Source organism: Phocoena phocoena, chromosome 16 (genome assembly GCF_963924675.1).
Source record: "Phocoena phocoena chromosome 16, mPhoPho1.1, whole genome shotgun sequence".
NCBI lineage: Eukaryota > Metazoa > Chordata > Mammalia > Artiodactyla > Phocoenidae > Phocoena > Phocoena phocoena.
This window is the reverse complement of record NC_089234.1, coordinates 83,618,194-83,639,628: the sequence shown is the minus strand read 5'-3', so window position 1 is coordinate 83,639,628 and position 21,435 is coordinate 83,618,194. Positions and strand designations below refer to the sequence as shown.

General features: G+C 42.4%; 1 protein-coding gene across 1 annotated transcript in view; it reads left to right on the top strand.

The window, feature by feature from the left end:
- FMN2 (formin 2) overlaps positions 1-21,435 on the top strand; it is a 321,516-nt gene that overhangs the window by 289,582 nt on the left and 10,499 nt on the right. The window contains exon 18 of the mRNA XM_065893942.1: positions 2,314-2,463. Coding sequence (XP_065750014.1) covers positions 2,314-2,463 — 150 coding nt within the window. The remainder of the gene's footprint in view (positions 1-2,313; positions 2,464-21,435) is intronic.

Genomic DNA, 21,435 nt, shown 5'->3' with positions numbered 1-21,435 from the left:
CAGTATATCAGTCTCAAAGAGGGATCAAAATGGCAGAGTAGGAGGACATGGAGCTCACCTCCCTACACAAACACATCCAAAATACATCTACAAGTGGAACAAAACTGCTATACATAAAATAGATTAGCAACAAGAACCTATAAGTTCCCTGCATAGCACTGGGAACTATATTCAATATTTTATAATAACCTATAATGGAAAAGAATCTGAAAAAAATAACTGAATCACTATGATGTATGTAAGCCTGAAACTAGCACAATACTATACTTCAATTAAATACACACACACACGCGCGCACATGTGTGTGTGTCTTGGGGCCAGCAGGCAGCACCACAGTGGGGTGACCACCTTACCTGTTGTCCCTACTCATTGACACAGTTTCTCTTACTTTACTCAGAAGGCAGTTTGCAGTAGCTCCTGCCAAGAGAGTTCCTCTCACTTTCAGTGTTAAGTGTACTGTTTCTGGGTAAGATGTTAATATTAGGAGAAGGTGAGTGGAGGCCATACTTGAACTCTATCTTTTCAACTTTTCTGTAAATCTGAAGTTAATACAAGGTAAGGCCATGAAATAGGTGATCATTACCTCAGCTGTCTCCTATAATTGAGAGTTTCATAAAGGGAAAATGGAAATAATACATTTAATTCAGTTTGCATCGGTTTAACCTAAAGGAGTAAAAGAAAAGCTCTGTTAATAATTTCTCATTTTTAAGTTCAAGTAAACAGGACAGTAATGGTTCCATTATTTTAGGACATGAGAATGGAAATTGCTAAAAGTTGTAGGTTTAGATCAGAGACTTTTGCGAGAAAGTAGTGAAGGTGGCCTATGAAGCCAGATTTCAAAACAAGTGAGGACAGAGGAGCATTGAATTATAAAGCAACTGTATATAAATCATGGTGTCTTTCAGTGAGTCTGCATGGATGAGAGAATATTTATAGATGCAGAAATCTTCATATGCTCTTAGGATCAGAAGGAAAACCTAGTAATAAGAGATTTTGGATGCTGGAAATAGGAGACAATGGATTTGATACTTTCCTAAAGGAAGTAGGGGTAGGTAGATTAAAGACCATGCAGGTGAGGAACTTGGCTGTGATTTAGAGATGGTAAACAAAATGTACAGTGATCATCATGCACTCATCACCCAGCAGTTCCTGACTTGGTTTCATCTACACCCCTGCCCACTTGCCGCCTCCCATATTGTTTGTGAAGCAAATCCTCAACAGGTATAATTTCATCCATATATATTTTAGTATGTATCGCTAAAAAATCCCCTTTAAAAAATAACAAGCACCAGTTTTACCACCAAAAATAATAATCCCTAATGTCACCAAATACCCAGTCTCTGTTCGAAAGTCCTATTAGTTCATATATGTAAGAAATGATTTTATTTTCTTACAGTTTGTTTGAAGCAATATATAAAGAAGTTCAAACCATTAAAATCAGAGAATATCTCTTAAGTCTTTATAATAGACTTTTTTTTTCCCTTTACATTTATGTATTGAAGAATCTAGATCATTTGTCCTTGACTTAGTTCTGGCTGTTATAAGAAAATACCATAGACTGGGTGGCCTAAACAGTGAACATTTACTTCTCACAGTTCTGGAGGCGGGGAGGTCCAGGTCAAGGTGCAGAATAAATCTGCCACTTACTAGTTGTATGTTCTTTGTCAAATAACCCTTTGAAACCCTTCTGAGTGTCATGTAGTTGTAATACGAAGCAGCCTCGATGGCACCTTCTGGAGATGGGCACTGCCACCCACTGTCACGATGCTGGCCGCCCTGCTGGTACCCACTCATTGGTGCTGCCATGATCTCCAGTGGGAGCCTTTGTCAGTATCTCTCGGGGCTGTTGCTTTTTTTTCCCACCAGCAATGTAGGAAGCCCATAGTATAGAAGCAGTATAATACACATATAGAGACATATTAGTTTGGGGACAAAGAGCTGATATTTCATTTGTTTAGAGTCTAGAAGGAAAGTATAGACCCAACACTTCCCCTATGTCCCAACTTGATTACAGGTTCATTTCTGAAATAGGTTGGACACATAGTGATTAATTTTGAAAATGGTTGGACCAGGGATAGCTACCAGTATATGGAGGACTCTTGTCAGCTGCTAACATCTGAGTCCAAAAACCCTAACATGAAACCTTAAGAGAACTACTGTTGGTGCCTTAGGAGTTGAGTCCTCTTGGTCATAATAACTGCATGAATGAAATCAGCATTTGGATGGGGAAAGAATATCCCATGTTGGAAAGTAATCATAGCTTTTATACGTGTGTGTGTGTGTTTGTGTGTGTGTGTGTGCATGCTTTGACAGCTTTTTGGAGACTACAGCCTATTTCTTCATGAGACCAAAAATTGGAGAGAAGGAAGTGTCCCCAAATGTTTTCTTCAGTATCTGGCATGAATTCAGCTCCGACTTTAAAGACTTTTGGAAGAAAGAAAACAAACTTATTCTACAAGAGAGGTAGGTGTTTTTCATTTACACAGTGGCATTTTGAAACATGTTTTCTCAGGTGTGGCCAATTAGGGCTTGCCAACTTTTATAGCCTGAATGACAAATTACATTCTAACTCTGGGTGTCCTGTCTGAGAGGGTGCTGAGATCGGACAGTATTTGCAGCCTGAGTAAGAAAAGTCAGCACAATGGTTGTGATGCTACAAAGGACAGCTAGAGTGATGGTTTGCCAGGACCACCTTCTGGTAAAACAGCTTCTGTGATGAGGAGGCCACACAGAAGCAAACAAGGTAAGAACAGGAGTGGAAGAACACTGCCGAGATGACAAACCCACTCACTTCAAAAGACCATAAGGTAAGACGAATCAGTTTGGTTTTATTTTTGCTCAATTCATTAGATACTGTCAAAATTTCACCATTCATATCAAAATTTCTCCCAGGTGTCACCAAGAAACTGATGATCAATATTTTTTAAAAGATTTTTCAAGAATCTTATCAGATCATATCACGTTTCCTAAAGTAAATTCTTTCAGGAATGAAGGGAAGTTTCTCTTCTTAAGTACATGAAATAGAGTCTCTGTCACTTGATTATGAAGGTCACAGAGGTGTCCTGTTACCAAGTCAGGAAGCAGGCTGGCCCATGCACGGCAGCATCCCGAAGTAGCTGGATCTGGAGGGAGAAGGAAAAAGGAAAAGGAAACCAAACCCTAATCCTGAACCAGTTGGTGTGCTTTCCAACATCCTGGCCCTCACAAGGACTTTGCTTTAGAAAACTTACCTCCTAAGGGACTTTATTCATCAGAGCACAAAGTTCCAGTTTTCTGCTTATCATCTTCATTTTGGTCTTGCTTACATACAAAACCACGCTCGCCTGCCTAGTCTTCATCTGTAAGTAGATTCTCATCCATCCTTAAATCAGGTGAAGTCAATTGCGGACACGTCCTGAGCATGTGGACTGTGCCTGGCTTATGCTCACTCACAGAATTACCTACCTAGAGCCCAGGCTCCATCAGAGAAGGGAGTCTGCTTCAGCGAACAATGGATGCAAAAAGAGAGCAGTCTGAGCAGAAGGAAAACACTGAGCTTATTCTACCTCAAAACACATCACCAGGAGTTAACATAAAAGATGAGATGTTAGAAATCCATGCGGGTGAGACAGGAGGGAGAATTGTATAAACACGGGCACATTTGGACCACCGTTCATTTCTTTCAGACTTAGCTGTATGTTTCCAGTTTTTCACCCAGCAAGGCTTGCTCAGTTTGGACAACGGTGAGGAGGAAACTGGTTTTAACGTCAGCATGTCACAGACAACCTCCCTTCCTGATGCCACTACTCCCCACGTTCCTTCTTCAGCTCTGATCTAAGCCTGGGCCCCTAAAGGGACTGGGGCTCGTTCACACTCAGGAACAAAACGGAAAGATCAGTGTTTCACTTTGCGAGGGAGCTGAGACGATCCTGATGAGAGTGGACATGGTGGGATATAGGCATGGACAGGGCAGGAGTGAGGAGACTGGTGTTGGGGGGCAGCTGCCCTGAGGGCACATGATGAGGAAGTGAATTGCAGCAGAGGCCGCAGGCCCTGTGGAGGTGGCTCTGGAGGTCCTGGCGCGAGATGGCAGGGGGACTGTCATTTGAGCTCCCATTACTGCGTGGCTTGTAGGGAAGCTGCTGAGAGGCCCCCGTGGAGGTGATGTCGGAAAGGACCAGCCATTTACAGCCTGTGCTCTCTGAGATAGAGTTGTGTTACCAGGCAACACTATGGATAACAGTCCACTGTTTATGATAGTTGATGCATTGGACATGCCCACTGAATATCTCATAAAATCAACCCAATCCTTTTTTTATCCTTCATCCTTTGCTAAAAAAAAATTACGATGGGCTTTTTGAGTCACCCTTGGTGACTTCGCTTTCAGCTTGGCAGTGCTGTGAACTGGCATGTGACAGGTGCTCTCCACTGCACATGGCTAAGGAAGAACATGTGGCAGGTGATAGAGCATCTTTGCCCTCTGACTTCCAAACTATATTACGTCTCTTGGCAAAGAGACTGGTTTGAAAAGTAAGACTGTTGGTCTGAATTGTTTGTAGCAAAATTTTGTCCCTCTCCTTAGTGGAAAACCAGCCACAAAATTTCAAGGAAACAGTGCGAAATAAAAACGGCAGGCCTGTTATTCAAAAAGTATTAACAATTTCAAGACAGCAAACTGTTAAACCAAGTGCAGAGCCCTGAGAGGGGGCCCTGCGTGCTGCATAAACGCCCCCCCTTGAAGGCAGCCTTGCCCTGGTGTAAGCTTGCTGGCACGTGCTCTGCAGTTAGGTGAAAGGGTGTTTCAGGAACGCTCCGAAGCCCCCAGACATGTACAGGACACAGGGTGCAGCCAGTGGAAGGATTAAACCCCTGACACACCGATGTCAGTGTGAGCAAGGCTTCAAGTGACATGTGCTTCAGATGGGATGCTCTCCCCAACCTGAGTGTTCCCTCCTCTTCTCCTTTGATATGTACTGGCTGCATATTTTCATAGTCCTGTACTGCTCTTACTTTATACCATGACTTCTTCCATGTTTGCATTTGTCTTTGTTTCTCGGACATGGTGTTTTGTGTCTTCTTTTTCAGTGTCGCTCTCAGGGCCTCTAGGCCACAGCGCCCCCTTTTGGTGTTTCCATACATATTTGCTAATTTGACTTGTCACATTGTATTTGACGCAGACACGGAAATAAGAACTTAGTCTAGTAAAGTAATGAACGTGTTTTCTTAGGTAATTTAAGTTTGCCACTGGAGGTAATAAAAACCCCACTCCAAACACTGGAAGCAAAAAGAGAGACTTTGTTTAGACGGTCAAACCACAGAAGAGCAGGATGGAAGGTGGCTGTGGGTGCCTGAGTGCAGAAATCCTAACTAACCACAGCTGTGCAGGGCAGGTTGAGGGGGCTGTTAGTCAGGTGTGTCTCTACCTGCCGCCCTCCACCTGCCTTTTAAATGGCCCCTCCTCCTCCTCTCCTCTCTCTCCTCCTCTCTTTATCTCTCTCATCCTCACTCTCTCACCCTCTCTCCCCTTCCAGCGCCCTCCCTCCCACCTGCTCTGTACTCCAGCCTAACTTCCAGGCCAGGCTGTTTCTTTATGAGTGGACCCCTGGCCATCAGTCCAGCCATGGCTCACATTCTCCTAACTCAGGAGGAGAGGGCATTCTCCACCCTGTAGATTAATTCCAGGGAGGAACTCCAGAGGACTCGTGTTCATCTTTGGATCAGCCACAGTGGCCAGAGGCATGGATACCGTGGTTGGTTCAGCGGTTCACAGACGCAGTCCTGCAGCCAGAGGGGAGTGTTGCCATGGTCGACAGTCTCGTTGTCAGCACTGTCACTGGAGTTAGGGAGAGCAGTTGCCCAAAGAAAGTAAATAATAATCTACTAGCCCTAATTTATTAAGTCTTTAAAGATAACCTGTGTAACTAGCAGAATGCCCTAGCATGGTAGAAATAACCCAAAAGGTGGTTTAATGGTGTGGTTGAAGTTTTCTGTTCAAGTTTTCCTTGCTCTAATTTGGAAAGTATACACTGAATAATATGTTTAAGGTTGTAAATACTCTACAAAATGTCCTCATCCCATTCTTTCTAATTGGTGGTTGAGTACAGAGTGGTAGTAACATATTTTCTGACTTCTCCTAATGACTCGCATGAGTTAGTAGATGTATTTCTTGAAATGGTGAACTTCTAGTCTATGGTGAAAAGGTCTGCTGTCATTGATGTGGTGTGGAAAACATGAGCATTTGAGTTAGCTCTCCCTCTTGCCCACTTGAGTCTTAGGAAGGCATGCTTTCTTTTTTTTTAAAGAGTTTTTTGATGTGGACCATTTTTAAAGTCTTTATTGAATTTGTTACAGTATTGCTTCTGTTTTGTGTTTTGGTTTTTTGGCCACAAGGCATGTGGGAAGCTTAGCTGCCTCACAAGAGATGGAACACGCAGCCCCTGAATTGGAAGGTGAAGTCTTAACCACTGGACTGCCAAGGAAGTCCCAAGGCATGGTTTCAAAGTCAGCAAAATGGAGACAGTAATACCTGTTTTGCAGTGAGACTGTGTAACTAAGTGAGGTTATATATTAGAGTATGTAGCACAGTGTCTCCATGCTAGATGCTCAGTGGCTGTTTCTCCATCATTTAATATAAAGTCCTGATCATGACAACACACAAGGTCATGTGACATTCTGGTAAGGCGTGTTAAGAACACATCTGTATGAGACCTGAACCAAGATGCTGGAGTAGAAGGATGTGCTCTCACTCCCTCTTGTGAGAACATCAGAATCACAACTAGCTGCTGGACAATCATCGATAGGAAGACACTGGAACTCATGAAAAATGATACACCACGTCCAAAGATACAGGAGAAGCCACAATGAGATGGTAGGAGGGGTGCAATCACAGTAAAATCAAATTCCATAACTGCTGGGTGGGTGACTCAGAGACTGGAGAACACTTATACCACAGAAGTCCATCCACTGGAGTGAAGGTTCTGAGCCCCACATCAGGCTTCCCAAGCTGGGAGTCCGGCAACGGGAGGAGAAATTCCTAGAGAATCAGACTTTGAAGTCTAGTGGGATTTGATTGCAGGACTTCGACAGGACTGGGGGAAACAGAGACTCCACTCTTGGGGGTCACACACAAAGTAGTGTGAGCATCGAGACCCAGGGGAAGGAGCAGTGACCGCAGGGGAGACTGAACCAGACCTACCTGCTAGTGTTAGAGGGTCTGCTGCAGAGGCGGTGGGTGGCTGTGACTCACCTTGGGGACAAGGACACTGGCAGCAGAAGTTCTGGGAAGTACTCCTTGGTGTGAGCCCTCCCAGAGTCTGCCTTTAGCCCCACCAAAGAGCCCAGGTAGACTTCAGTGTTGGATTGCCTCAGGCCAAACAACGAACAGGGAGGGAACCCAGCCTCACCCATCAGCAGTCAAGCAGATTAAAGTTTTACTGAGCTCTGCCCATCAGAGCAACAGTCAGCTCTACCTACCAGCAGTCCCTCCCATCAGGAAACTTGCACAACCCTCTTAGAGAGCCTCATCCACCAGAGGGCAGACAGCAGAAGCAAGAAGAACTACAATCCTGCAGCCTATGGAACAAAAACCACATTCACAGAAAGATAGACAAGATGAAAAGGCAGAGGGCTATGTACCAGATGAAGGAACAAGATAAAACCCCAGATAAACAACTAACTGAAGTGGAGATAGGCAACCTTCCAGAAAAAGAATTCAGAATAATGATAGTGAAGATGATCAAGGATCTCGGGAAAAGAATGGAGGCAAAGATGCAAGAAATGTTTAACAAAGACCTAGAAGAATGAAAGAACAAACAGAGATGAACAATACAGTAACTGAAATGAAAACTACACTAGAAGGAATCAACAGCAGAATAACTGAGGCAGAAGAACGGATAAGTGACCTGGAAGAGAGAATGCTGGAATGCACTGCTGCTGAACAGAATAAAGAAAAAAGAATGAAAATAAATGAACACAGCCTAAGAGACCTCTGGGAAATTATTAAACACAACAACATTCACATTATAAGGGCCCCAGAAGGGGAAGAGAGAGAGAAAGGACCCGAGAAAATATTTGAAGAGATTATAGTCGAAAACTTCCCTAACGTGGGATAGGAAATAGCCACCCAAGTCCAGCGAGCGCAGCGAGTCCCATACAGGATAAATCCAAGGAGGAACATGCCGGGACACATAGTAATCAAATTGACAAAAATTAAAGACAAAGAAAAATTATTGAAAGCAGCAAGGGAAAAATGACAAATAACATACAAGGGAACTCCCATAAGGTTAACAGCTGATTTCTCAGCAGAAACTCTACAAGCCAGATGGGAGTGGCATGATATACTTAAAGTGATGAAAGGGAAGAGCCTACAAACAAGATTATGCTACCCAGCAAGGATCTCATTCAGATTTGAAGGATAAATCAAAAGCTTTACAGACAAGCAAAAGTTAAGAGAATTCAGCACGACCAAGCTAGCTCTACAACAAAAGCTAAAGGAATTTCTCTAAGTGGGAAACGCAAGAGAAGAAAAGGACTTACAAAAACAAACCCAATGGGCTTTCCTGGTGGCGCAGCGGTTGAAAGTCTGCCTGCCGATGCAGGGAACACGGGTTTGTGCCATGGTCCAGGAAGATCCTACATGCCATGGCGTGGCTAGGCCCGTGAGCCATGGCCACTGAGCCTGCACATCTGGAGGCTGTGCTCTGCAACGGGAGAGGCCACAACAGTGAGAGGCCTGCGTACCGAAAAAAAACAAAAAAATTAAGAAAATGGTCATAGGAACATGCATATCGATAATTACCTTAAAGGTGAATGGAATAAATACTCCAACCAAAAGACACAGGCTTGCTGAATGGATACAAAAACAAGACCAATATATATGCTGTCTACAAGAGATGCACTTCAGACCTAGGGACACATACAGACTGAAAGTGAGGAGATGCAAAAAGATAGTCCATGCAAATGGAAATAAAAAGAAAGCTGGAGTAGCAATACTCATATCAGATAAAATAGACTTTAAAAGAAAGAATGTTACAAGAGACAAGGAAGGACACTACATAATGATTGAGGGATCAATCCAAGAAGAAGATATAACAATTATAAATATATATGCACCCAACATAGAAGCACCTCAATCCATAAGGCAACTGCTAACAGCTATAAAAGAGGAAATCGACAGTAACACAATAATAGTTGGGGACTTTAACGCCTCACTTATACCAATGGACAGATCATCCAAAATGAAAATAAATAAGGAAACAGAAGCTTTAAATGACACAATAGACTGGATAGATTTAATTGATATTTACAGGACATTCCATCCAAAAACAGCAGATTACACTCTCTTCTCAAGTGTGCCTGGAACATTCTCCAGGGTAGATCACATCTTGGGTCCCAAATCAAGCCTCAGTAAATTTAAGAAAATTGAAATCATGTCAAGCATCTTTTCTGACCACAACACTATGAGATTAGAAATGAATTTCAGGGGAAAAACATAAAATACACAAACACATGGAGGCTAAACAATACATTACTAAATAACCAAGAGATCACTGAAGAAATCAAAGAGGAAGTCAAAAGATACCTAGGGAAAAATGACAATGAAAACACGATGATTCAAAGCCTATGGGATGCAGCAAAAGCAGCTCTGAGAGGGAAGTTTATACGTTTACAAGCCTACCTAAAGAAACAAGAAAAATAACTGAAATAGAAACAAAGAAAACAATAGCAAAGATCAATAAAACTAAAAGCTAGTTCTTTGAAAAGATAAACAAAATTGATAAACCATTAGCCAGACTCATCAAGAAACAGAGGGAGAGGATGCAAATCAATTAAATTAGAAATGAAAAACAGAAGTTACAACAGACACCGCAGAAATACAAAGCATCCTAAGAGACTACTACAAGCAACTCTATGCCAATAAAATGGACAAACTGGAAGAAGTGGACAGATTCTTAGAAAGGGATAACCTTCCAAGACTGAACCAGGAAGAAATAGAAAATATGAACAGACCAATCACAAGTAATGAAATTGAAACTGTGATTAAAAGTCTTCCACAAAACAAAAGTCCAGGACCAGAAGGCTTCACAGGTGAATTCTATCAAACATTTAGAGAAGAGCTAACACCCATCCTTCTCAAACTCTTCCAAAAAATTGCGGAGGAAGAAGCACTCCCAAACTCATTCTATGAGCCCACCATCATCCTGATACCAAAACCAGACAAAGATTCTACAAAAAAAGAAAATTAATGACCAATATCACTGATGAATATAGCTGCAAAAATCCTCAACAAAATACTATCAAACAGAATCCAACAACACATTAAAAGGATCATTCACTATGATCAAGTGGGATTTATCGCAGGGATGCAAGGATTCTTTAATATATGCAAATCAATCAATGTGATACACCATATTAACAAATTGAAGAATAAAAACCACATGATCATCTCAATAGATGCAGAAAAAGCTTTTGACAGAATTCAACACCATTCATGATAAAAACTCTCCAGAAATTGGGCATAGAGGGAACCTACCTCAACATAATAAAGGCCATATTCGAGAAACACGCAGCAAACATCATTCTCAATGGTGGAAAACTGAAAGCATTTCCTCTAAAATCAGGAAAAAGACAAGGATGTCCACTCTCACCACTATTATTCAACATAGTTTTGGAAGACCCAGCCACAGCAGTCAGAGAAGAAAAAGAAATAAGATGAATACAAATTGGAAAAGAAGAAATAAAAGTGTCACTGTTTGCAGATGACATGATACTATACATAGAGAATCCTAAAGATGCCACCAGAAAACTACTAGAGCTAATCAATGAATTTGATAGAGTTGCAGGATACAAAATTAATGCACAGAAGTCTCTTGCATTCCTATACACTAATGATGCAAAATCTGAAAGAGAAATTATGGAAACACTCTCATTTACCATTGCAACAAAAAGAATAAAATACCTGGGAATAAACCTACCTAGGGAGACAAAAGACCTATATGCAGAAAATTATAAGACACTGATGAAAGAAATTAAAGATGATAGCAACAGATGGAGATATATACCATGTTTTTGGATTGGACGAGTCAATATTGTGAAAATGACTATACTACCCAAAGCAATCTACAGATTCAATGCAATCCCTATCAAATTACCAACGGCATTTTTTACGGAACTAGAACAAAAAGTCTTAAAATTTGTATGGAGACACAAAAGACCCCGAATAGCCAAAGCAGTCTTGAGGGAAAAAAAACGGAGCTGGAGGAATCAGGCTCCCTGACTTCAGACTATACTACAAATCTACGGTAATCAAGACAATATGGTACTGGCACAAAAATAGAAACATAGATCAATGGAACAAGATAGAAAGCCCAGAGGTAAGCCCACACACCTATGGTCAACTAATCTATAACAAAGGAGGCAAGGATATACAATGGAGAAAAGACTGTCTCTTCCATAAGTGGTGCTGGGAAAACTGGACAGCTACATGTAAAAGGATGAAATTAGAACACTCCCTAATACCATACACAAAAATGAACTCAAAATGCGTTAGAGACCTAAATGTAAGACCGGACACTATAAAACTCTTAGAGGAAAACATAGGAAGCACACTCTTTGACATAAATCACAGCAGCATTTGATACACCTCCTAGAGTAATGGAAATAAAAACAAAAATAAACAAATGGCACCTAATGAAACTTCAAAGCTTTTGCACAGCAACGGAAACCATAAACAAGACGAAAAGACAGCCCTCAGAATGGGAGAAAATATTTGCAAACAAATCAATGGACAAAGGATTAATCTCCAAAATATATAAAGAGCGCATGCAGCTCAATATTAAAAAAACAGACAACCCAATCCAAAAATGGGCAGAAGACCTAAATAGACATTTCTCCAAAGAAGACATACAGATAGCCAAGAATCACATGAAAAGCTGCTCTACATCACTAATTATTAGAGAAATGCAAATCAAAACTACAATGAGGTATCACCTCACACCAGTTAGAATGGGATTATCAGAAAATCTACAGATAACAAATGCTGGAGAGGGTGTGGAGAAAAGGGAACCTTCCTGCACTGTTGGGGGGAATGTAAATTGATACAGCCACTATGGAGAACAGTATGGAGGTTCCTTAAAAAACTAAAAATAGAATTATCATATGATCTAGCAATCCCAGTACTGGGCATATACCCAGAGAAAACCACAATTCAAGAAGACACATGCACCCCAATGTTCATTGCAGCACTATTTACAATAGCCAGGTCATGTAAGCATCCTAAATGCCCATCGACAGATGAATGGATAAGGAAGATGTGGTAAATATATACAATGGAATATTACTCAGCCATAAAAAGGAATGTAATTGGGTCATTTGTTGAGACGTGGATGGATCTAGAGACTGTCATACAGAGTGAAGTAAGGCAGAAAAAGAAAAACAAATATCGTATATTAACGCATGTATGTGGAACCTAGAAAAATGGTACAGATGAACAGGTTTGCAGGGAAGAAGTTGAGACACAGATGTAGAGAACAGACTTATGGACACCAAGGGGAAAGCTGCGGGGGGGGGGGTGATGAATTGGGCCATTGGGATTGACATGTATACACTGATGTGTATAAAATATATGACTTTAAAAAAATCCCATCTGTAAATACAAGGCATTATTGTGACTCAATTGCTTTCTTCGTTGGTAAAATGTCTTGATTCTGAGTCCAAGTTGAGCTTTTGTTTGGCAGTGTTCATGTGACCTATCACTTCTTATTTGCATTATGCTCTACTCCTGTTTTGATGCTTCAGACAGCTGACCCATTGGTTTTGTCGTGAGTCCAAAAAAATATTTCTTCATATACTTGCAACTAGGCTTGTACACTTGTTAATAAGAAATTCTTCTTCAAAGAAATCTGGACTAGTTATTACTGAGCAACACAAAACATATGAAAAATAACTTTAAAAAAATGTCAGCTCGACTCTGTCCAGAATATGGGGACAAACTGACGGGAACAGTGCCCAGCCTCTCCCCAAGGCCTCACAGAGCGCAGTGTCCATGCATGAGGACCCAGGTGACCCATGTCTTATCTCCAGGAAGTCATCAGCATCACCAAGCCACTTGGGGGCCCAGGGGAGCTCGGACGACTTAGCACAGGGTACTAGGGACACTTGTGCTTTTCCACCGTGATGGAGGGACTGTGGTCTTTGGGGAGACAATTTCACTGCCCGCTTTTGCTCTGTTGTAGCCAGACTCAGTTTTCAGACAGAGTCCAGCTTGTGATGTGTGGTCATCCTCTCATTCCATGTTAAGTGTCCAGGCACAGGAGACCCTCAGTCATTTGATGAAGGCCCCGTCTCCCTGGAGCTGACAGCCTAGCCTTGGTAAGGTGTCACAGGAGGGGGAAGCAAGAGGGGCATCAGTGCCTCCAGAATTATTCTTTGCACACAGATCTGAGTCAAGTAGGAGCTTCGCAGGCGGTCCTGGGAGGGGAGGACGTCCTAAACTAGGAAATTGGGCTCTGGCACCCGGGCCTCAAGCCCCATCATGTGCAGTGCAGCCTATCACCACTTCACTTGTAGTCAGCTTAAGACTTTTTAAAAAATATTTATTTATTTATTTATTTGGCTGTGCCAGGTCTTAGTTGCGGCATGTGGGATCTAGTTCCCTGACCAAGGATGGAATCCAGGCCCCCTGCATTAGCAGCACAGAGTCTTAACCACTGGACCACCAGGGGAGTCCCAGCTTAAGACATTTTGATTTCATAAATCAGTGGTGACATTACTAAGAGTTGTGTTTAAAGTGCTGTCTAACTTAATTTGCTGGTTCCCTTTATTCTGAGGCAGGTGGTCTTTGAGGAACCAGGAGAAAGGGCAGCTACTCCTCCAGCTGCATGAGCGTGTGTTAGTCAGGTCTGGTCTCTGCCCAGCTGGTCTGTGGTTGGAAGGAAAGCGTGTGAAAGTCCGGCCTTAGGAGGGTACACGTTAGACCAGAGGCACCTCATACACTGAGCTGTGTGTTCAGGTTCAAGGTATGATGTCATCAGAGTAGAAGGAAGCAACCACTTTCAAAGCAACTGAAAATAAACCTGAGCTAAGGAAAGAGGCTTATTATTCTGTAGTCATGTGTTTGTTGGACACATAAGTGGAACTGTCTCTTGGACCTCTGCCCAGCACTGTCATACTGGAGCAGTTCGTGAAGTTGGCCAGCCGCTTACCCATTTAATTCAGGCATCAGTTTCTACAGGAACGACCCATAAAGAACTCTCTTCCTAGTTCTGACCCCTGTAGTGGAAACCTTGGCAGGAAATTGACAAACAAGACAGGACAGTGCAAATGGTGCCTGAGAATATGTAGAGAATGTGACCTAGGCTCATTAAAGGAGTAATTAATATGCATTAAGGTGTAGTAGGAGGGCTTCCCTGGTGACACAGTGGTTGGCAGTCCGCCTGCCAATGCAGGGGACACGGGTTCGTGCCCCGGTCTGGAAGGATCCCGCATGCCGCAGAGCAGCTGGGCCCGTGGGCCATGGCCGCTGGGCCTGCGCGTCCGGAGCCTGTGCTCCGCGGCGGGAGAGGCCACAACAGTGAGAGGCCCACGTACCGCAAAAAAAAAAAAAAAGATGTAGTAGGAAATTAAATTCATGAATTTATTAATTCAACAATTATTTATGCGCTACTCTGTGGTCGGCAAATTCTCTGGCCATGTGGATCTTACCCTCTAGTGAGAGATGCAGACAATAAAAAAGTAAACATGCACATTTTAAAATTATAGGTTGAAATTAGCACTATGTGGAAAGTAAACAATGAACCATTTTTGCACAATAAAAAGCAGAAGAGTTTCATTTAGAAAGTTTGGTCGGAGGAGGCCTTTCTGAAGAGGCAACATTTACGTTGACACCTAAAGAATTTGAGGCTGGTGTAGGGGTACGGTGGTGAGCCTGGCAGGTAGAGGTGCAGAAAGGTCACAGCAGCCTGGCAGAAAAGACTGACTGATCTCCAGGTCATGAGGTGAATCTGAGGAAACAGGCAGGGACCTGACCGTTCCGACGCTTGCAGTCATGGTAAGAGGCTGACTTTTATCGTGGGTGCAGTAGAAGTCCATCACAGCTTTTGAAAGAGGACAACCTGAGATGATTCATGCAGAGAAAAGATGGTTGGCGCAATGGGTAGGAAATTGGACGGTGGTATTGAGAAGCAAGTTAGGAGTTACTGAGGAAACTCCTCAGTAACCTGAGGTGACCCAGGTGAAAGGTGTGATATTCTGCACTAGGAGAGGCAGCAGAGGAGACGGGAAGAGGGTGCTGGGACCCTACACACGCGCGTTAACACAGGTTCCTGGCTGGGGCACCTTTGGAGGTCAGAAAAGTCTAGTCTCAGCTCCATGAATGATGAGCTTATGGTAACCAGACCTTAGAGATCAGGAAAGTGAGCTTCCCCCTTTCTTCTCCTAAAGTGATTTACAAGGTCTGAAACCCTGGGTATCAGGGAATTTACTTTCTAAAGCTTAGTTCTCCAAAAATGATGTAAAATCCTAAGGTGAACGTTAGATGGAAAAAATCTATGCATTTGCTTCATCTTTCCATGTTCCAAGAGATCTTTTTAAATTTTGGAAAATCCTGTCTCAAAGCCTCATGTTCAAAAATGGAAGAAAGTCACCTTAAATGTTGTGGTTCCAACTCCCAACAGACAGCTGGGGCCAAGAGTCAAGAAAATAGCTTTTCCACAGACTTTTTTGCTTTAAAAGGATTTAAACCTTGTTGCACCTTCTGCTGAGTTTGCAGAGGCTTGTAAAGGTATCTGAGCAATTATTCATTTCCCTTCAGCATTTGCTAAAAATATTTTTTGGTGTCTTAGCAAAGTTTGTCATAAAACTGTCTTGGCAAAAAATATGCTTCATGGAGTAAAGATATTTAAGATTACCTGTTAAAAATAACATCGTGCAGCTTATATGAGCTGCAACTAGCTCCTAGAACAAGCTATATCTTTACCAGCAAGCCGTTATTTGGGGGTCATTTAAATTTCTTTAGGAGCCTGTCAAACAATGTGATGGTTATAACCTGCCGGAGGAGGGGGCCAGACCTGTTCGATTTGTCCAACGCTGAATTCTTAAGTTTGTATGGACTTCTGACGGAGCCTGGATTTTTTAGGTAGTGACAAATGCCCCTGCATCCACTCCCATGTGACGTCTTCCTGGCTGACTCGGAGCCCCCGGTAGAGGAGCCCACTGGCCAGGCACCCTTCCTCCTGTCCGCTTTGGGACTTCTCCCTCAGACACAGGGGGGGCGCTGGGAAGTGCAGAGAAATGGAAGGTGTTCCTTCTACATTTAAAAATTTGGGATCGTGGGGTCAGTAATGAGTACTCAAAGCTAGTTGTGAGAGATGGAGGTGGGCGAGATCGTCCCCAAGATGTAGGCGTTTGTCTCTACAACAGGTTTGCAGCTGATGGCAACATTAGACCCAGACATTGCAGCATCATTTTATTGGACAAAGAGCAATCAACTCACTGGTTTTGCTTGCTAAAATCTGGTTAACATTTAAGAAGCAACTGTGATAAGGCGCGAAACTCAATTTGAGTGTATGAGACTTTCACGTGCTTGGGGTACTGTGGACAGTGAAGCCACTTTGGAAAACAGGCCTTTCCTCAAAGGGGGCAGACTAGGGACTTCCCTGGCAGGCCACTGGTTAGGACTCTGCGCTTCCACTGCAGGGGGCACGGGTTCCATCCCTGGTCGGGGAGCTAAGATCCCACAAGCCGCAGGGAAAATTAAAAAAAAAAAAAAAGTGAGCGTACAGCTGCCATGGGGCCCGCAGCTCCTGCCGCGGGTCTGTGGAAGAGGCCTGTGGACACGCAGCAGTGTCACTCATGACACCTGAACAACTCAGAGGTCTGTCCACTGATGAGTGCATAAATAAAGCACGGCGTATCCTTACAGTGGAATAGCATTATGTGATAAAAAGAAATGAAGCACTGATACAGGCTGTAACATGGGTGCTAAATGAAAGAAGATGGTCAGAGAAGAAGACTGTGTGGTGTGTTTTGCTTTATATGAAACACCCAGAATTAGCAAGTATATAGGATCTGGAAGTAGATTAGCCCTTGTCGGGGGCTGGGGACAGAGAGGAATGGAAAGTGACTGCTGGTGAGGTTTCTTGGCGGGGTGGAATATTCTAAAACTAGATGGCTGCATAGCGCTGTGGGTTAGGGTTTTGTTTTGTTTCGTTTTTTCCAGTTTTTTGTTTGTTTGTTTTCTGGCTGCACCATGCGTCTTGTGGGATCTTACTTCCCCAACCCCTCCCAGGCCCTCAGCAGTGAAAGTGAGGAGTCCGAACCAGGAGACCACCAGGAAATTCCCTGTTTGGCCCTGTGAATTTTCCACTTAAATGGGTGAATTTAATAGTATGCTAATGATATCTCAATAAAGCTTTTTTTTTTTTTTGAAGAAAGTAAATAGAATTCTCACATTAACCACTAAGCCTAAAAGTGGACCAGGATTGAACGGCCCACCCTCAGCGGTCTGTTCAGGTTGGTCACAGTTTTGAAATCGTACATCAGTTCCTTTTCTTTCTGCCTGGTCCACTCCTGGCCATTTCCCCTGTGCCCAGGGGACGTACTCAAGGAAAGCAAATCTTTTAACTACTAACAGGAATAAGTGAGCTAAATCAAAATTTCAGAGACAAATCTGCTGGCAAAAATTGTAAAAAAATAAAATCACACAGTTAATTCCAAGATCAAAAAGATCTCCATCTATTTAAATATTTAGTGATTTATAATAGCTTGACTCTGTAGTGATGAAATGACTAGTGCTTTCCCTGTGTAAACTTCAGACTCAGGAAACCTTAATTCATGTTAAAAATATACATACATACAGTACGTGTGTCTATTCTGAAATTACTCATCTATTCTAAATAAACTTTTTTAAATCTAATCTCCATGGGGGGAGTCAGATTGTCCAAGTTTTCTTAAACTGTATTTCTAATGGAGAAGAGATAAATACTTAGGGGGAAAAAAGTGGATATAATAATGGTGAAAATAAATAAAAAGGGGAAGAAGTTTGTCTGCGTTTGCTATGGGGTAAAGCTCCATCTCTCACTTGTGTTTCATGAGGTCTCCACCCTCTCACCAGAATGTCTCCCTACTCCCGCCCACCGGCCCTTACCTGGCGTCTGAGTTCTCACTCGTGACCCTCCCCACGGGCCTCTGACCAGGTCACTGCTTCTGCTTGTCATAAACAGTTAGGCTTAGAAACATGAACCATGGGCAGCTGCTAGGTCAGGAGAGGAATTTTGAGTGCATGTGAGGAAAGCAGACATTTTTTGCGGCAGGGACAGACCGTTTATACGGTGCTTCCTAGCCAGTGGGCCCTCAGTGAGGACTGGCCGTGCTGGTGCTGCAGAACTGGCCATGGAAGTACAGCGTGGTCTGAACACAGGCATTTCTAGTCAATTCAGGTGTCCACCGTTGAACAGCTATCCTAGCAAATAAGTTTCCCCCAGCCTGTGTTCCTTGGTTTATGTGGAAAGTTCTTGTTTATGATTTGTTCCTCCTTAGAAGGACCTTTAGGTCATTGTCACCATGGTCATCATCATCATCATCATTTGAGTTATTACACATGCATGATATTTCTTATATGCATATTATAATTTCATATCAAACTCAAATTCTAATGCTCTTGGAGTTTTAGGAGCTATGATTTACAATTTTTAGGAGCTATGATTTACAATTTTTAAGATTTAATATTTTTAAGATAATATTGCAGAAACAAAAAAATGAAAATCATATCATACCTAATATAGTTCCTAAAATGATGTAAGACTTTTTTCAATTTAGGCTTTCTAATGATAATATGATATTATTAGCTCATGGATACACCAGAGGTTTGTCAGCTTGCTCTTTTTTTTTTTAACTGAAGTATAGTTGATTTACAATGTTGTGTTAATTTCTGCTGTATAGCAAGTGATTCAGTGTTACATATATACATTTTTTTGATATTCTTTTTCATTATGGTTTATCACAGGATATTGAATATAGTTCCCTGTGCTATACAGTAGGCCATTGTTGATTATCCATTCTCTATATAATAGTTTTCCTCTGCTAATCCCAACTTCCCAGTCCTTCCCTCCCCTACCACCCACTTGGCAACCAGAAGTCTGTCCTCTATGTCTGTGAGTCTGTTTCTGTTTCATAGATAAGTTCATTTGTCATATGTTAGATTCCACATATAAGTGATATCATATGGTATTTGTCTTTCTGACTTATTTCACTTAGTATGATAATCTCGAGGTCCATCCTTGTTGCTGCAAATGGCATTATTTCATTCTTTTTTATGGCTGAGTAATATTCCATTGTATATATGTACCACATCTTTATCCATTCATCTGTTGATGGACGTTTAGGTTGTTTCCATGTCTTGGCTATTGTAAATAGTGCTGCTATGAACATAAGGGTGCATACATCTTTTTAAACTGTAGTTTTGTCAAGATATATGCCCAGGAGTAGGATTGCTGGATCATATAGTAACTCTGTTTTTAATTCTTTGAGGACCCTCCATACTGTTTTACATAGTGGCTGCACCAACTTATGCTTGCTCTTTTTGAACGTTGTCTTATATGAAGCCCAGGAGCATTTTATTTTACTTTATTTCATTCCATTTTGATTTATTTTGCTTTTGTTTCCTGAGTAAGATCGGTAATAAAACGCTTAAGATCCCTGATACCTCGAATGTCTTTCTAAGTTTGGAAACTTTAATCAGCTTCATCTGTCATTTTATCTTGTTGAGGGATATTGACATTCTCTGGATAATCCTTCAGCTTTTTCCCCATCGTCCCCTACAGCCCTGGCCATGCTCCACCCCCAGCTGATTACAAAGGTCACCCCTTCCTTTAGGAACAGCAGTTATGCTGTCACCTGTGTGTCACACTCTGTTCTAGATAAAGTGTTCCTGCCCTCACGTCCCCGATCTCATTGATGTCTCTGGAGAAAGGCTGATATGTCTCCTTATAAACCACTCCCTTGAATGACTTAAAGCTTGATGCTGAGCTGTACAGAGTCCTGTTTGGGTAGCCATGCCTCAGAGAGGATGTGGCCACTCTGCATTTACTAAAAGGGCATATGGTCCTCCAGCGTGAGCTGCACCTGCCTTGTGTTGTCTGGAGTTCTCTGAAGGTCCCCTGTGCCAGTGCTCAGTCAGGAGGGAGGCACTCTCTGTCCTCTGGGAACTTTGGGCAGAGGGAAAAGAGGGCTGGAGGAGGTGCTGGCGGTGCATGTAAGCCTGCCGGGCAGCGCTCTCTGAGAAGCAACGGATAAGCCGGGACTTGAAGGAAGTGATGGAAGAAACCAGGGGATTTCGAGATGGAACATTCTAGACAGAGCGGCAAGTGCAAAGCCCTGGGGGGAGGCTGCAGTGGCTGGAACAGAGTGAGCAGGAGGAGAAAGGTAGAAGACGGCTGGGCTGTAGAGAGAGGTGCTGGGGCAGATTGTGGAGCCTGGTGAACCAGGTCAGTGAGACTTCCAGAAGGAGGCCATAAAGCAGAGCTGCTGGTGCTTGCGGGAGTGGGAGGAGAATCGACCTTTGGATTTGGGAACTTGGGGGAAGCAGAGACATCACAAGAGCAGGCGCCGTCAGGTGGTCCGTGACAGATGCCTGGTTAGATGGGTGCAGAGGATGTGGAGAAGGGGATGATGGGCAGTACATGTAAAGGGTGGTAGAGAAGGAAGGTCTCGCTGGAGGGGGCGGGGGATGAGAGATATTTTATATTTGATGGGGGGATGAACAGCATATTTTTAACCTGATAAGGAATCATCCAGTAGAGGAAAATATTGCGTGTTTTTGTTCTCCCTTCATATGTGTGTTTCCCTGATGCATTCCTGTGTTGTATCGCCCACATCTCTCTCTTGCAAGACTCTAAACCATTATGATATTAATAGCTCTGTTGTACTCTTTTTTGAGTTTTACAGGGAAGAAACGTGATAAATTCACTATAAACTAATCCCTATGTCTAATAGCCCTTGAGTTCCTGCCCCATCAAAAAAAGGTTTTTCTAAAAGAATAGGATCCAGGTTATTCACCCACATCCCCCTTGGTATTGGATTGTCAAAAGAAAAACCATAGTGTGAGTACCAAGAGAACTTAAATTTATATCTCACTAGCTATAATCAAATGCTTTTCTGAACCATATGCAAAAGAAAAAAAAAGGAATTGCTGAAATTAAGAAAATATCTTAACACAGGTGGAAATAGTAAAAGGATGTTTGCACAAAAAATGTCAAATGTAGTAAACAACACTGGTCTCCTGTAATAAAAGAGGTACTTTGCTGTCAAATGTGATTTTATAATAGTTTTGGCCATCATGTATGATAGAAGTTCATTTTATTTACTATCATGAATTTGTGAGACCAGGAGCTGTCATTTTAACCATTTTGTTGAGGAAATGTAAAACATCCTCAATACCTACAGAAAGAACATGGTCATTGT